This window comes from Bombus affinis, chromosome 5 (genome assembly GCF_024516045.1).
Source record: "Bombus affinis isolate iyBomAffi1 chromosome 5, iyBomAffi1.2, whole genome shotgun sequence".
Classification (NCBI taxonomy): domain Eukaryota; kingdom Metazoa; phylum Arthropoda; class Insecta; order Hymenoptera; family Apidae; genus Bombus; species Bombus affinis.
Window position 1 is genome coordinate 16,702,880 of NC_066348.1, and position 18,371 is coordinate 16,721,250.

The 18,371-nt window shown below is 44.4% G+C and overlaps 1 protein-coding gene and 1 long non-coding RNA gene across 7 annotated transcripts in view; one reads left to right on the top strand and one right to left on the bottom strand.

The window, feature by feature from the left end:
• Positions 1-18,371, bottom strand: part of LOC126916204 (protein FAM102B) — a 51,665-nt gene that overhangs the window by 21,891 nt on the left and 11,403 nt on the right. Inside the window, exon 1 of one of the 5 annotated variants that reach the window (XM_050721702.1) lies at positions 15,233-15,428. The exons of the other annotated variants lie outside the window; for them this stretch is intronic. Within the exon in view, the coding sequence (XP_050577659.1) occupies positions 15,233-15,279 (47 nt within the window). The 5' untranslated portion in view covers positions 15,280-15,428. Of the gene's footprint in view, positions 1-15,232; positions 15,429-18,371 lie in introns of those variants that run through there. 5 annotated transcript variants of the gene reach the window in all.
• On the top strand, positions 4,132-17,008 carry LOC126916220 (uncharacterized). 2 transcript variants are annotated; one of them, XR_007710498.1, is made up of 2 exons: positions 4,132-4,574; positions 16,090-17,008. It is a non-coding gene; the product is annotated as an uncharacterized LOC126916220 (long non-coding RNA). The 2 variants fall into 2 exon arrangements; XR_007710499.1 differs by lacking the exon at positions 4,132-4,574 and adding an exon at positions 15,919-16,020.

Genomic DNA, 18,371 nt, shown 5'->3' on the forward strand with positions numbered 1-18,371 from the left:
TTGATTCGAGAAACTACGTTATCCTCCCCTTCGACTCGTTTAAAATAAAAGTTTGCCTAGAAATCGGTCAATTAAACCACTTCTGAAGCAGAAAGTCGAAGACATCCCTTCCGGTTCGGAGCAATTGCAACTCACGCGCGATTCCAAGCGCATCGTTTCGCCACGGCCGATGCTTCCGGGCGAAATTCTAGCTATTCGTTCGAACCGCTTACGTAACGTCGCTTATGAATACGTAACAATGCAAAGTGAAGGTACTCGGGAAGAGCAGAGTCGAGACAGATGGAAAGTCCGCTGTTGCGAATTCCTCGATCGATGCTAATCGGGATATACCTTTATAGCGTGTTTCCTTTGCGTATCTACCGTTGCTTTCTCGCTACGGAGCTCGCCGGATACGATACTTTTCGTATACGAGACGCGGCAAATAGCAGCGGAGCGGGAGACGTTTCGCGGCGAAACACAGGCGAAAATTGACGACGCGCGTATAAATTATCGCAGAGAGCGGCCCGTAACGCGAAAGCGATAGAAATGAACGAGTGGCTTTGGGACGAATGCCAAAACGGTCGGTGACATTCTAATCAAGGCTAAAAAGATCGGCTGTTCGCACCTTTGGCCCGGTTTCGTCAACCGAAAATTCCCCGATCTGTTTTAGATTCAACGCGAGTGTTTGGCCGAGCCTCTATCGCGAGTACGACACAATGCGTTCTTTCGCGCGAGTCTCAAGGAAACCTGCAACTAGCACGCGAATACGCGACACGAAAACGTTTCGCGCGTGTTGTCGTGAAACGGCTGCGTGTGCAATTAACCAACCTAACCCCTTGACTTGCTTCTTTTCTACCTCTAATTATCGTACTCGTTGTTAAAATAGGAAGACCGTTATTTTCTCTTTCCTGGCTTAAATCGATATTCCACGTCCTTCTCTCTCATCTCGTTGCACGCGTACCGCTGTATTTTCTGCTTCCTCTTATCTCAATTGTCCGCAATTCTTTACCAGTTCAGTCGGCTGCGTTTCGCAAACAAAAGAACGATAAAAATACGGCTTAGCGAATAATCCGGCTTTGCGTAGTTTCCGATCGAGTTGTACGTTCGTTGAACGAAAATTTTCCTGTTTGCCGAAAAATGGAGGTTGCTCCCGCTCCGTAGCCGGCGCTTATCCACGCAAACGCTATTAAAATGGAAATTTCGTGCAACATCGAAGAGGTTCGTAGCTGTACGACGAACATACGCATCGGGCATGCCTCGATTTCACACGATGGTAATACGACAGACGTAAAAACAGGTTAACCTTTAAACGTCTAGACTGAATATATTCAATTTTCACAAGCATCTGGTTCGCGAGTCAGATCGATAATTTGCCGTCGCGAAACTGTTTGTCTGTTTTCGTTGATTCCCAGACGCTACCATTTGCCAGACCGTTCAAATAATTCACGCGGTTATCGGCAAGTACCTTCGCACGTGCTTTATAATCGACCGCAACTTCTTAATAAATAAAGCAAACAACCGTCGAGACTCGCAGCCGAGATACGATTTTCTTTCCACGAAAACGATTTCCGACAACGTGCCAATTCGTGGCCTACCTTTTTTAAACATTCACGTCCTCGAGAAAAGTAGCAGCGGATTTTAAGTTGTCAGAAGGCTACGTATCTCGAGTCAGAGCCTTTGGACGCTCGTTCTTGGTACAATTTCTCGACGAACGTATCGACCGGAGGCTGGCTATAAAAATATCAGCGCTTGTCTTCTCAAAAATCTGAACCTCGTTATTCGCGCAAGGTTTTAACGCTTAGGTATTTTTAACGAAAGTTACAAGCTTTGCTACTTTCTTGCCGATGCGTTTCGCGAATACGCGCGATACGAATTGCCAACTTTTCCGTAGACACGGTGTTTTACACCGATGTCGCGTGATCGTGAAAACGACAGCGCAGCGTCAATACCAATGACAGAAAGGTTTGCGAGAATCGTTGAATTATCGGTGGCTCGTGGAACGCGATACGAAAAAGTGAAGTCTGAGAGGAAAAGTTGCCACGCGAATTCATTTACGATAACGTTCACCCACGTGACCGTGACATGAACGTCGAACCGAATCGATAACTTTCTCCTAATGGAACCTCGTGGAAATTACGATCCTCTGTTCTATCGTGATATGATTGTTATTGATGTATATACTGGTGCAGGATAGATAGCAGTATCGTTCGTGTTTAAAAAAGAAATTCTATATATCACGCTGGCACCTCGACCGCGTCAAAGAACTTTCAGACGTGTGCTCTACCGTTAAACATCTCGTATCCGATATACCCAAGGTGTATTACACGGAACACTATATACAGCGCATTCTCTCTTTCTCTCCTCTTTTCTATTTCTTCGATAAAATACAAAAGTATGGAAAAATGGAACGCGCCTGCGGGCCACGAAGGAGAGTCTAACCGAGTCGAAGAACTCGTGAAATATCGCTTGTAGATTTTAGATGACTCGGATGGAAATATAAGAAGAGATACATAGCCTGGCAATTTCTGTGAGATATCAATCAGGCAGATTTTAAAATACGGTAGTAATAGCCGCAGCACGTGGGAGGTAATCGCCTCTATCGAACTAGAAAGCCTTTGTTTCCGCGCGTAAAACCGCGAAATACCGTTGCATTGTTCGCGCACGAATAGTTCGTTTCGGAAGAAAACAGAGAAATAAAACGTGAGAATCGAGTAACTCGAGCGATATTCGGAATTCTTCGAGAATAATGGGGCACGCGTCGCGTGGCGCGGGCAAATGGAAGTTTGCTAGTCGATCGCTCGATTCCGCAACCTTGCGAACACGAAGACTATTAGCGATCGGGAGCAACGAGAAATAGAAGAGGAAAGATATCTACCGGTTCGGACGAGTATGTACGTAATTGCCGCACGAAAAATAGACGATCTTCGAGCAATCTATGATTTAATCGTTACGTAATCGACTCTTTACCGCGTAATACCGCTTGGCGCGCGAATCGTTGCATTCTTTGGAACGAATCTTCGATTCCATTCTGTTCCGAACGCAGATGACAACGTTACTCGTCTCAACCCACTCGAGACAAACTTCTTTTTCAACAACGAGTTTTACCAGTTTTATAAGGTTTGGCCGTGACGCGGTTGACGGTGAATTTTTTATTACGCGATACACGTAACGTTGAAATATTACCAACGAGAGATACGTTACGATGTATAATCATCGTTGATGAATTTATCTCATTGTGGTCACCGGTGACCCCGATGGCATTCAACGTGTTAATATCACAGGCTGTACAATGTGCTCTAGTTTAAAAATTTGAATTGAAAATTGATCGTTTATAACGAGATCCTACGTCCCGATAAAGCGCGTAGTCTCTAAAGCAGATAGTCTGTAAAATTTTCCTTCGGTTTCGTCTCGTTACCAGAGTAACCGATAGCCGCAAGAAGCATCAGAAAATATCCTTACGCGCCGTGTTAGTGTGTTTTCGATAAAATCTATTATTATCGAACTGCGAGGCAAAATTCTTGCACGAGTTGCGTAACGAAAAATTACGTGCGTTTTAATAATTCTGCAATTTCACGTAATTACCGATACGATAAATGTCACGGCGGGGCACGTGCAATTTAATACGTGGCACGTAACGTGTGCATCCTTGTTACTTAAGGTCAATGTCGCACCATAAAACGATACCAAACGTTCAATTTTTAAACGAACGTACAGTACGTCCGATTTATTCGCGGCAGAGGCAATCGATCGTGTTTAAAAAACGAGAAACGTATCAAAGTTTATTCTCCGTTGCGCCGCTACCATACGATTACGAGCCTATAATTAGCGTTACGCTCGCACGCACGGTAACTTTGCACGATCCAGGACAACCTCGCTTAACCACCAACGAAAAACGAGTTCCAAGCTTCTTTAACGAAGCGTTCACCTCGCTTCTACGCCGCAGGTGTTTTCCAAATCGGCTTCCGCGAATCCTCGGCGAAAGCTGATTTTTCTATAAATTCTTCGTCGATGCCAGAAACGGGTCCCTTGCGATTCTTGGAATTGCACGTGCGACAGGTGTTTTACATGGCAAAGATGCAGCAACTATATGTATACGGTGTTGAGCGAAGAAAGACGCGAGGCTAGTATATACTTTGCGACGTTACACAAATCCTGACGAGTTATGGAAAACGTTACGCGGTCCTTTCAACACTGTGCAGACCGCGCAATGTCGTTCGGAGCTTCTCGTCGACTCGACTCGACTCGACGCGACTCGACTCGACTCGACTGGAAGAAAAATTTCGCCTAGCCCGACATTAACGACTTTCAAGCGGATTTAATAAGCGGTTTCTCGTCGACGACGGTCGGAAACGTTTGCGGCGAGAAGCGAGGACACCAGAAGAATTCACCCGACGACAGTATAGATTGCCTTAAGTGCTTTCAAGTGTCGGTAAAACGCGAGCGGTGGCAACGCTTAAAGTAGAACCCCGTGGCGTTCGTAGAGAGCGTGGCCCAATTTCGACGCAGATTCCAGTCGACTACCCGTGCCGGCCACGATACGCATAATTAGCGAGACGAGTCAGCCAAAGCAATCGAGCGAAACCCATTCGTACCAGGTAAAATGTCCTCTAACGATCGAACTTGATTATCTCGTTACACACAACCGAGACACTTACATCGTACGGCGAATTGTACGATTTCGTCGGAACGAGTTGATTAAAACCATCCGTGAAGCTCATCAACATACGACCGACCTACTTTCCACCCATTAATTAGCCATTCGAGCCCGATGTTTTTCGACGAGAGTACGGCTCCTAATGGAACATCGATTGTACAAATTAATCGAAGGACATCGTCGTTTGCTCGTGAGCGTTTGCGATTTAAGCAAGATCGGAATACCAAAGAGACTGAAAATGCGACGAACAACGTTCCGTAAGAAAAGTATGGTTTCTTCGGCCGCGTCAGGGTTACGTCCAGACTCGGACGATATATAAAAGCACTGTTGTTCGTAGAAAATTCCAACACGATTGTGTCAAGTCCGCAAACAAACAGCGCATCGGCGGCCTCCGTTACAAGAGCACGGCCTACGTAAGATCTCACAATGTCGCCACCTATTAACGGTAGTCGTCATCGTTTATGCAGCAAAGACACGTGCAAAGGAGACTCCTTAATCGCGATTCAAAGCCAGTTGACGCTGGCTATGAAAATATTTCCTCGCGAGATTCGATTGCCTCTCCTTAACATCTTACGAGAGCCGGTTTAGAACGACGTCGAAGCAATGAAATTACGACGACGAAGCTAATTAAATTATGAAATCAAAGGAACGATGATTTTCAGTCTGTTATCGCTGTTGATAAATATTTGCGGTTAAATATATGTTCGTCGTTGAAAGCTCCGCCTGTGCACCAGCTGATTATTGCTCTATCGCGTTAAACTTGGCGGTTAATTTGGCGTTAAATAAAATTGACGGTGAAACGAAGCGTACATTTTCGGTTAAACGTCTGGCAGCCTTTGTTCTCGAAAGGAAAAGAAAAAGGCAGGAAGGGGGAAGAGAAGAAGAATACGAACGAACGTGGAACAAATCGGCGGTGGTTGTGCGTGAATCGACGTCGAGGCATTCGTCGCTCTTTTGACCGAGAGTGGAAAATGAACGGAGAAGAAATCGCGATGAGAAACGGGATGCCGAATTGGGTCGTGGCGCAGTTTTGCAAAACGAACAGGAAAGAAGGAAGAAAAACGCGACGAGTGAATCGTTGATCGCGAAACGGGAAGAAATAAACGCGACCGAGTAAAAACGGATGCCCGAAACGGCGCGCCGTTCGTGCTTCGATCTCTATTTCCGTCTGTCTCCGATACCACAGCCGCGCCGTGTTTCTCGATTAATCAGCATTTCGATTTCCCGCGACCAGACGCCGCGTTCAAACTATGCTCCGAAAATGGAGCGGTCTCGAACGAATGGCGACGATCCACCGAATAGCGAAGGAACGTTCGATCGACGATGCCGAGATTCCACGACACCTCGAGACAGCTCGATAATAGGACTCTTGCGATTTTTCCTCTCCGTAAACCGGTTTATCTTTCGATAAACGCGAGAAACGCATTTTCGCTCACCATTATTATCGCTATCGTCTAGTTTTAGATTTAATTTCTGTTTATGTCGGCCATACACCAAGACTATTATTATTCCCATTGCTATTTAACGAGTTAGACAGTCGCGTATATAGATATTACACAATTTCATCGATTACAAACCTATCGAAGAAGGAAGTTTTCGCATCGGTAAAAGACTTAAACGATCTACCGCTTCGTAATTGCGTTACATAATAGTATTCGTTTAAACGCGCTCGATGATAATTCGGATAACAAAAGTCAGCCAGCAGATTCGATGAATAGTAGCACGAGCAAACCTTCTCACCGATAAATTGATAAAGACGTGTCGTAACGCGTGCACGTACAACTTAGATAGGAAGAATCTATCCGTCGTTCCGGTGAGAAATATCGCCAGAATCCGATGCGCGCGTTCCTTCGTCTCTCGCGAACATGACGTATCCGATTTGTTCCGTAGAAAGAAATATATACAGTTTTCTCGCGAATATTTGACGATCGAGAAACAGCGGCTTGAATCGAAAAAGTTTAAAGCGAGCGAAAGGTGTCGAGGGGAAGAGAACCTGTTCGAATACGTTTCGTTACGTGCCCGTAACACCAGCGCGGACGTAATACGTTACGCAAGGCCGATAAAACGAAACTCGAACGGCCACGGTATGGTCATCGGTGAACAGGATTAATTAAACGCTTTCTTCGAAACGCGGTAAGCCTTAACCCGTTTCACCGATATCGAACGTTCGAAACGCGATTCGAAGAAGGATTTCGTTATTTAATTATAGATCGACGACGACGATCAAGGTAAGATAACGCAAGAACCGATCGAGAAGGAGAATCGTCTGGTCTCGTCTCAGACACTGGGCTTGTTTGTAATTTCGCAGCTGCGAAAACCATCCGTGTATGTTTGTTCAGACGATGTCGACGATGCGAAGAATTCGCTGTTCGCCTTAGTGGTTCGTTTATTTGGCGGTATATTTCACAGCCGGTTGGCCGTTCTATTTCTGTACGTTTCATAGAGAGTTTCATTTATCATTTTATTTCCGAGAATCGATATATTAGTACGATAGCGTGAGTCGACAACTTTCCGCGATTAGACAGAGCGAAAGAAGTTCTCAACGAAACCTAGATGAGATAGTACTCACAGATAATACGTAATATAGCTACGTTTGTAAAAACATTCGATACTAGGAACGACCATGTTCGTCCGAGTAACAGGTGCAAATCGATCGGAATTTTTATCGGGCAATGATTAAGAAGACGATACTTCTCGCGAGGCGTCAAGGTTTCCCCTTGAGAGGCCGAATAAGGCGGACTACGAGGTGCAACAAGTGCAAGGTAGAGTTAGTTTCGTCTTTCAGCGAGGCGGAGAAGAAACTTGTTGGAAAATAGAAGACAGTGGATATCGAGAAAAGCGGGGCAGCCGGTAAACCGACTACAAAGCGGACAAATTAACAACGTCGCGGCAATACGCCGTCACTATGGAATAATTAATATCTGATCCGATCGACTTCTCGTTGCTTCCTTCGTTTATATCGCGTCGTTCTTGACGCGAACAAATCGAGCAAAATCATTTAGAACGGAATCTAGGACAGAGGAAATTCCCTTCCGTAGAATTCAGCGAATAAGTCAGTGACGGCTGCTACAAAAATGTTATTTCTGGCTGATGAACAGCTTCGAAGAATATCGTTGACCCGTTGCAGAACTAAAGAAGATCCTCTCGTCGCGGATATAACACGAAGACGTAAGAATCGTCGGTACAGCGATTACTATTTTTTAATAAATTTCGCAGCTGAGATGTAGCGTCAGATTGTGCGATAAGTTTGTTCGCCCCTTGCGAATTTGAAATTATTGGAATATTTATTGCGCTATGTTGGTATTCAAATATTATTATTTACTAGTGGAATATTTGCAAAATTCTTTCTGTAATAATCGTTAGTTAAGTAATTTGAAGAATAGGCAAATAGAGTAGGTAAATACCGGAATTTCTTAATCGTTAATTTTCGCTTTACTCGATTCGCTTGCCTTTGCAGAGCTGACACGTTCTTCGTTAATTACATTTTTGCTGCATTTTTAAAGAAACGTGAACAAACCTATCGCACGTTTTAATACGTACGACATTTTGGCGAGTGCTTTGCCAGTTTTTAAAGTTCGCATAGACTCGAAGGGTTTTGAACGCGCGACAATGCCGCCCATACATCGCAGCATCTCGCCATACATGGAGACTAGCTTTATTTTGCGAAGAATATCGTTTCGAAGGGAAAACGTGCACGGTACTGTTCGGTTAAATCGACCGAACCCGCACAGAAACGCACAGTAACGCACAGGAAGGCAAAAGAACAAAACACCAAGACAGGGAGAATGAACGTGTAGCGGCAAGGCAAAACGTACCGAAAATAGCTTATCGTTTACGTTTAAACACTGGTTTTCCGTTAGACGCGTTTTCTCGGTGAATTCTCGGCTCGAATATGAGACACGTTGGCTGGTATATACGCGAGACGACAGGTAATCGAAACCGCGTCGCGGTTTCAGTCACACGACGTTATTGACGTTCCCCGAATGTTCACCGCGATGCAAGGCAAAACGCACAACTCTGACATTAACGTAATCGTGTTATCAATTCCATTAATCATCGCGTATCGCATTCCTTGAACGGCCGCTATGCCGAAGAGGAAGAAGAAAATGGCGCGATTTAGTTTAGGAATGATTCCTTTTCTAAATAAATTTTTTATAGAAATAAGGATAATTAATTTCCTTGGAAATATTCAGAAAAATTTTGGAGCCGTTTCAAAGATTTTGTATAAAATATATATCGAGAAAAGCTCGTTCTTCTTCTCGCATTATGCAGATACCTTCTGTCCAAATTTCTTTGGAACGAGATTTATATTTCGGTCGTTGCTAGTTCCCTGTGTTACAGCGAGAGATCTACTATCAGAAGAGTAAAAATATCTTTTTTATTGCGCGTGGTGGTATACAGCACGACGAAAAGACGGGACGAGGAAACGTTTCAATTCCGTAAAGCGGTCCACTGCAAAAGGAGGAGCTCGCAATTCCCTGAAGTACGCGGCCATCTTCCGTATCCTCGTTTATTTCCGAGAAACAAAACAAAAATGGAGCTTCTCGGAACAAGCGCGGCTCCCTTGGTCCGAAAGCCAGCGACTCGGGCTAAGTCCTAGGTAGGCTAATGTATTTTAATTGCGCCAGTTAACCGGCTGAAACTATACCAGCGCTCGTATTCTTTCTCGTTACCGTTAAAGCAAAGGGCGAGGGAAGGTTGGCGAGCGTGTCTCGTTAAAGACGATATCAAACGATGCCTCGGTCTCGAGAAAGCCGAGAGGGTGAGGATATCACGAGAAAGGCGAGACTTTGTTAAAATGAGGGAAAAAATAAACGTAGAAGAATGGGAGAACACGGGAGAACGTTAACACGCTCGAAACGAATGTATTTTGTCAAAATTGTTTCCAGCGACCAAATTATTTTTGTAACTGCCATTTGTATTTCAATAGATAAATGATCCTAATGCAATTTAGAACTGCGCTGCTTTATGCTTTACGGATATTTAGACACGTTCCTTTGCGATTCGCTTCTCGATATAACTCGACCATTGCATTGTTTGAAAAATAATCGATAAAATAAATTGTTCCGTCCGGTGATTCTTTGCGTAGCCCGGAATCCATCCCACGGTCGAGCCGGCCACTCACTACTTCGATATAATTAGTTGAGCCGTAATAATCATAAGGAACTGTCGTAAAACTAAGCATTTCGATTTGACCGTTAAGGCTGTTAAGCGGTATAAAACATCTTCGAACGAAGATGTTCCTTATGGTTATTGCTCCATCAGGTAAGAAGTGGTGAAACGTGGGCTTTTCTATGTTTCCTGGGATTTTCACCCGTAAGCGACCGGTGGTGGGGCGACCAACACCCAGCAAGGGCTTTCCTCTGCGACACCGAACTTTACTGGTTCTACGACTATAGATCAGTCAACATTTCTGCACTGGGTTCATTACTTAACATAGTTTTGTTGCATCTAGATTCCTCTTAGTCCCCAATACCCTAAGTGCTTCTCCTTCCGTATATTTTATTGTATGATTCCTTATACGGTGATCTGATAAGATAAAATGCTGTCTTTACTTGTCCTTTCATGATATGCCGTTAAACATATCCCTAAAAATATTACGAACTGATGTCTTGCTAGGTTTGGGATTTGCATCTATTTCTCTCCAAACTGTCCCATCGAACCCAGTTTCGATACGTTGTTTTTCTACATCAGTCTCACCCTTTGCCGTCAACGATAATTTCTTTCCTTTTTGGCCTTACATAAACGCTTATTTATAATATTCAACTATGATTCGGTTGTAAATACCTCCTCATGTGTTTCCATGCTGTTTTCAGTTGCTGAAGTTTCTTGTTCATCGCACACTGAACAGTCTTTTTCTATGTCCGTTATTTTTTTTTTTTTTTATATAATTCTTTTTGAAAAGTCTTGACATTTCTAGGGTAAATATTTATCAACGAATAATACCACGTACGGAATACAAAATTATTGTCAAATTTGATATACCGTACTTTTCCTTTTATAACAACTTTATACAAAACGCTCCGAGATGCTTTCTGTCTGAGTTTTAGAGATAACAAGTTTAGATGTCGACTAACTGATTAACAAACTGAGATGTATTCCAGTCGAAAGGACAATAGCAAGTAAGAATATGATCTGTGACGGCGATATTTATACAAAAATACTGATGTGTATTGGCCGTTCTCCACCAACGGTTACTCGAGGGTGGAGTTTCCCCGTGTTTTATCGCAATCAGCAATAACCCTAGGAAACTTTTGGATTTTTAAAATGTTTGTAACAATGGACTGTAAAAATGTTAAATTTTATGGCGGTTCCTTTGGATTATCATGAGCCTGAGTCGATACGTCTTGACAGCTGGTGGCTGTCTTAATCTAGGGATGGATAGTTTTATGACAAGATTACAGGTGTAACAGCTGTAATTATTTGTTATTTTGTTGTCGTTTGACTTTGAGATAGCCTTTTCTTTGTACTGATTGCATTTGTTTTAAGAATAACTAAAATATTTTGTCGGGCGGTCTAAATGACCGCTCACGGTAAACAAGACGGAGTACAAATTTTTCTCAGAAAATAAAAGAGCAAACTAAAGGTAAATACCGAAAAATATATTGTGCGCGTGTTTTAGGAAAAGTCAGAAATTACGAGGCGATACGATAAAGTTTAAATACGGTTAAATTTGTGTAGAAGTTGGAGAGCGGTCAATTTGACGGCCGCTGGTGGGTTTAGCGTTAATCTTTTCGCACTTGCTTGGAACGCGCGGAAATGACGACATAAGAGTCGAATGTACGTGGCCTGATAAAACGAGGAATCAGAGGGCTGGCAAGCCGTGGGAAGAAGCCACGTAAACCGTCCCGTTGACAGAGGAAAAAAAGAGGATAACGCACGTGGTGTGCAGCCTACCAGACGTATTTCACTGGCCTCGCCGGAGAGTCGAAAACGAACGAGACGACGAATCAAAGTTAGGGGAACGATCGCGGCAAAGCATCGATGTCGAGCGAAAGTAAATCGCTCTGGAGGGAATTTACGGAGGGGAGAGACTACGGCGGCCGAAGCTCGATTTTCCGTGATTTTTAAATTTCAAATTTTGCCAGAGGCGCTTGAAACTCGCCCCGTCTACTACTTCCGTGGAAATGGATTATGTATTAAGGTCGATATCATAAATCGAGGTAACTGGTTCGCTGGTCGCGTTGACTTTGCGAATTTGCCAATGTTACCAATTAGGAATTAACCTAGTTGATTCCTCGTCGGTGAGATTGGAGGAGAAACGACCGTAGACAGTTCTGTCTAGAGCTTGCATTGCGCGTTACCTTCAATTTTGCTGTCGATGGCTTCGGCCGACCTTGGTTATTTTAAAAGCCAGATAAATTATGAATTACCGTTCGACCCGCTGCACCTAGTGTCTAGATAACAGTATCTATCCTAAACGGATTATCGGTCGAGCGTAAGTGATAAAATTCATATCGTAAAGACATCGCTTTTAATTATAGTCGTTAGTTAGTTCAACGTATTTAACGTAGTGAGATTGGAAGTAGTTAAGCGGTGACAGCCGCTAACGAGTCGCGTGGACTCGCTACGGTTGTCAAAGATCAAGCAGACGTTTTTGGAAGATACGGGAAGTGACAAAAGGAGACAGCGTCGAAGGACAACTGGATCTTTATCGTCTAAAATCCTGCCAACTTACTCCACTTGTTTACGTTATAAACTTTCATAAGAGCTAAATAATCGCGAGTATTTAGAAGGATCTGCTAAACGGACCGTTTGTCTCTCGACGAGTCCGGATAAATACGATTCGTACTGGTTCTACGATCTCGTTACGTCTCTTCGATCATTCGTATCGCTTTCGAGCATCGAAAGCGTTAATTACGTTCGATTTATTGTACGAATCGAGACGCCGTGCATCTCGTGGAGCATTCAACTTGCAAGTTGCTGGCTCCTCCTCGGGATCAAGCCGAATCGATACGCAAAAAAAGAGGCAGAACTTGCGATATGGCCGTATGAAGGTGATCGATGGAAATAGGAGGACGTGAAACGCTCCAGTTTCGTTCGCGGAGTCGGGAAAATAGGCGGCCCGTTAACTTCCAGCTGGCATCGTTATTGGAAACTCTTTTCGTGGAAGGAAACTCGTTATCTACCGTCTGGCTGAGTTTGCGCTTGGTACGCACACGGTCGAACGAAAGGGATGCACAAGAGTTAAACGGAAGGAAGGGGGTATGTGCGCGCGGCCACCACCAACGCTTGAAATCGAGTCGAACCGTATGCACAGGGGCGTCGCGTGCGTGTGCGTCGCACTGATCGATAAGTTTCTCGACTGTTGACTAAACAATGTCTAGCACTCGGCTTGCCGTAGCTTTCAAAGAGATTTCTCGCGGCGGCTCGTCAGGTTGGACCTGCTGCCATCCTAGGATCAATCGGGCGTTCACGAAAAAAAGGAGAAAAAAAAGAGGAACGGCAGCGAGGCTGGATGTTTGCGCGCTGGCCGGGAAATTGAAACTGAAATGGAGGCTCGATGCCGTCGATCAACGCCCAGCACGCGATCGTTATTATTATCGGTAACCTTTTGTTCGAATCTGTTGGCTGAAATTGAATCGGACCACGTCCGAGAGAATGTCAATTAGAATAAACGACGCAACTATTCCGTTCGGTGGAAAATCTTGCCGAGTTTCTAACGACTTATCGACTTATTAACGACTTATTAACGTCGAATCGTTAAAGAAATTTCTTTAAAACGTACGAATTTCCCTGCTTTTCTAGACTTTTTATCCTCGCGAGTCGCGAACACGAAAGTCACAAAAGACGTAACCCGCTTCGAATTGGAGCGAATTTGTATCGCTGCGAGTCGTCCGAGTATCAAAGGACGACCGGGGGTGGAAGTATCGGTCAAGGTCGAGCAATCGATGCTGGAAATGCGCGCGGTGCAAATAATAGGTTGGAACCGGGCTCTGGCGCGACTGGCTACGCCCCTGCGATGAAGGGGCACTCGCGAAACAAACAACCCTTTTTGCGGAGGGCCACGGGAAAGTTTCAGCGTCGCTGAAAGCAATTCTGTCTCGTGTATCGCGTGGAGAACAATTGACGGCCGAAACTCCGTTGCGTTACTGTTCTCCCTCGTTCCTGTTCTCTGGCGAATATCCTCTTTACCGTTCTAGCGCGGTTTATTCCGTCGTAGTAGTCTCTTGGAGAATAAGCTCCTTGGTTCGCTTCGTACGAGAGAACGATAGGATGGGCAGGAAGCGACAGGAGGCGAAAATTCATTTCCACGGGAATTTCAGTCTGTCAAGGATGAGCTGCGCGGCCGCGCGAACGCTCAGCACAGCCGCGAGTATTCGGGAACAGAGACGAACGGAGGTTCTTCGGTCAAGGTCGAACGATCGACATTGAAAATCCCTCCGACCCTGCAATTATTTGGCATTGCACTTTGTCGAGCGACCCTGGCTTCTCGTTCCTGGCGTGGCTACCTTCCTCTGCCTAGTCGAAATCTACGCGTGGGCTTTGGCGTGGTTCGTTAGCTGAAGCAATTTTGGAAATGCGAGAGGAAATGGGGACACGCGGGATGGGCGGAAAGGTGGAAACACCGGGGAAATTCCAACAGAAAAAGGTTGAGAAACAGGGAAACTCTGCAAAAGGGTGAAAGTACCGTTAATGAAAATACCGTGAACAGGACTAGAAAATAACGAGAATCTGAACGGGAAAGCCGGTATATAACTGGGGGGGGGGGGCAGAGGAGAGGATTTGTAAAATTTGTAAGGGGAGAGAAAGGCTTCGTTCGACGGTGTCGGATCGTGAGCTTTGGTCGTGAGCGCCGGCGAAGCTCGAGCTTGAAGCACGCACGAGAGCAAACGAAGGGTGGGCTCTGAGATAAAGGAAGCGAAGTATTCGCGAAACGAGTTCATTCAGACTTGAATAAACACGAGCCGACCTATAACGTTGCGGTTATTTCAAATAAATCGTCGTGCTATCTATTTAAAATGGAAATCTCTGACTCGGAAATACGAGCTCCAAGTTACTCGATTATCACGTTGAAATCAACGAAACAGAATTTATTTTTCTCTTTATATCGTAGAAGCGGGCGCGGATAAATGGAAATACAATTGGTCGTTATAATCGTATCGCCTAACGCAGCGAATTAAATTCAATTAAGAAATTAGACGGTACATTTGCTGCTCGGCTTGAGACGCGTACCGATATATGTATCTAATGAATATTCAAAACAGGAGGAACGTTTTCAGGAAGCCGTGCTTCAACCACCGAGAAGCCACGTATCTCGATTCACACGCTCGTTTGCACTCCGATTTTTCGAGCTACCGAGGCATTAGCAAGGAAAATTACACAACAGGCGAGCCGCTCTCTCCAACGACAAAAATTATCAAAGGTAAAAACGCTTTGGCTAACGAGCAACCTGATTTCTCGTCCCATGTATTAATTGTGTTTCGTAAAGAAATTGAAGGAAGGTAGCGATCGCGAGTTGATACATAGGAGATAGAGGAAAGTAATTGAGGCTCGTTTAATCAGCCGTATTTTAATAAAAATAAGCTGATTATTTTATCAAAAAGATACGTTCATAATCGTATGTTTTACTCGCGATTAATAAACAGAGCAAAATACCTTTCGTTAGCATCGATTTTGATTCCTTGTAGGAAAAGGAAGAACATCGAATCGCGTTGATCGGTTGGTTGTGGCTGCGAGAATGTACAATCCTTTTTACTCGATCGTCGAAGTCTATAAGTTTTCGCCAAGATTCTTAGGAAGATGAGTGGTCAGCCGTGTACTGTGCATTTTTCTTCTGCCTTTTAATTACTTCTTTCTAGAAAAATCTTAAAATTTGGGCGCCATCAGTTTTTTATATTCTTCCCTTTCAGATTCTTTACTTGCACAAAAAAGATGACATCGGAACAATTTGAAAAATAAATTTCGATACTTACAGAAATTAATTGATCGCTGATCGAGCCACGAATGTGGTTTGCAAATTTTATAATCCGATTTTGTAAGGATTTCAGCAATTCCTTAGTGTTCCCCACTCTTTAGAAGTTATCGTGAGATTCATTAGCCTATTTAGAGTATGCCAGTGTCGTTTGGTCTGCTCGCCAAACCAAATACGTTCGATCAATCGAACAAGACAAGATACGGAATTCTGAGATGGCCCTTGCGTATATTTTCTTGGCTCGAGCATGGAAAATCGTAAAAAGGTGGGCCGATGATACACTCTTTGTGACCTTTATTTAAAATTATCAATAACTTTATCGACTGTCCTACGCTTCTCCAGCTTATACATTTCGAAGCATTGATTCTTCATTTTGAAAGAAACATCGGATTTAATAAATCACGACTCGTTAGATCACCGGTTAAATCAATGCAGCTCAGAGCAACGGAATAACGGAACGGTAAACTGAAAGGTAACGCGTCGGATCTACTTCCGTCTTACGGCCTACGACTTTTAAAAGCGAATGAAACATGCTTTCTAGGTGCGGGCGTTATTTCGAGCTGGATGTGACAAGTTCCGAGAATGGAAGGAACGACGCTGCCAACTTCCCCCGATATAAGACGACGAATTTCCAGGGTCGCGAATTACGCGGAACGACCCGGCAAAAAGCTCCAGAAAGAAGAACGAGAAAGGGAATCATCAGGCCCGCGAGGGAAAATGGAAGAAAGACGCGGTGAAGAGGAAACGCGAAGAGAAAGAAAGTCGAAGAGGGGAAAATGTGGGGTAACAAGTTCTGCCTCGAAGCACTTCGTTCCCGACGAAAGCGAAGAATCGAAAAAGCCGACGCGTGCCCAACGTGTACGTTAATCGTTATAGTGGCAAACGATAAATGTCACAGAATAATTCTCTAAGAAATATTCGCAGAAGAAGTGCATTTTAAACGATGAGATGTTTAACGAGTGTTAAATTTTCTGAGACAAAAGATTCTCTCCTATAAAAAAAGAAAGAAGAAGAACGTTACGTCCGGTGAGCCTCTACGGTCGAGGCGACCACTAGCTGTGCACATAGAATTAAGCGGACTGCGATAATCCTAAGGAACTTTCACAAAACGAAGCTTTTCTATTTACCGTTAAGACCGTTAATTGGCATGAAACATCTTCGAGTCTAAAAGTTCCTTATGGTTCTTGCTCCACCAAGTAAAAATTGGGGAAAGGTAGGTTTCCACGTTTCCCGGGGTTCCACTCGCAAGCGACGAGTGGTCGATCACCATCGAGCAAGAGTTTTCTTTGCAACAGCATCGTCACCGAACTTCACTGATTCGTCATCTTTAGAACAATCAACGTCTCTTTTCCGGGTTTCCACCCTTCAGTCAGTCACCTATTTAACTTATGCCTTACGCATCAGCGTAACTATCTTTTCTACAAGGTTGTTGGAAATATGTAATATCTTTGAACTGTTAATCAAGCATTCCACTCATTAAAACCACCTCTATTATCCTAATCGAAATAGGGGATCGATCAGTTCGTGGCGTCGATTGTCTAATCGTAACGGGAATTTACGACTCCCGTTGACGCGCTTCCTCGCGATCGCGTCTCTCTGCGAACGATCGAACAAACAAAGAAAAAGGAAAACGAAGAGCAACAAAGAAGATCAAAATTCGAGAAAAAACCTATGTATTTCGAGGACGTTGAATATTTTCGTACGAGCGAAACGACCGAGCGTCCAGCTAGCATTTTCCATTTTTCGAAATAACTGGAATTTCCTCGTTACCTACGATTATCCACGTCCATTTTTCTGACCATTTCGCGGACTCTCGTCGCGATGGAAAAATTCACGGACGTGATACTAGTCGTCTGCATCGCGTGGCCGAGCTGGATGCGTGCGTAACGCGTTACGCGAGACCAGGAAAACGATGCAAAAAAGAGTGGAGCCGGTTTGGGACAACGGTTCTTCTCTCTGGCTCGGAGTCGTTCTTCAGGGCGAACGGATCGATCGAGGTCCACCTCGATGAAATCTCCTGCCAACTCGGCCACCGAATACAAAGTTGCCGACCGTTTCGGATCTCGCGTCATTCTTCTAGTTCGGTGAAGCAACGCGAAATGTAGGCTAACGTGTCCCACCCACATCTTTTTTTTCCCTCTTGCCGAAACGAGAGGAGCCTCCGTGGAAAAGATGAATGAAGAGGAAGACAGAGGAGAAAAGAGAAGGGGCAAAGATAGGAAAGCGGCTGGTGGACGGTCGTTGGCGCAGACGCGAGCATCGCGGAATTTCAAACGATCGAACGGACCACCCACGCGAAACGGCTCCTCTTCTGGTTGTGACGCTCAATCCGTACAAGAGGCACGTGATTTCCTGAGGACAGTGTCACCGATAGTTACCACCGTCGAGTGTTACGATCGTTACGATTAGTTCCTCGGCCACGATCGTGTCACGACATATTAGATAATTCCAGGATGAACGGAACAACCGTGACAATTCCAGTAATATTTCAGAAAGTAACTACGTGCTCGACAAAGAGATGGAATTTGTCGATAATAATAACGAGTTGAGACGATCGAAACGCGGATACGACGATCACGCGCCTGTTTCACAACGGAGCTACGAGTCAGCAAATATCGGAAGAAAGTGTTGTTGCGATGTAAATTAAGGCGAAAATTATGCCGGCGTTTAAAGGTGAAAAAGTCGGCAGCACCTTTTTCGCATAATATTATAGATTAATCTCGATTTCACCGTTACGAATTTCAACGATGCAGATTCCACTTCCATTCGTGGCACTGAAATAGATTCGCGTGCCATTCCAGCGAGCACGCTAAGCGTGCAGAT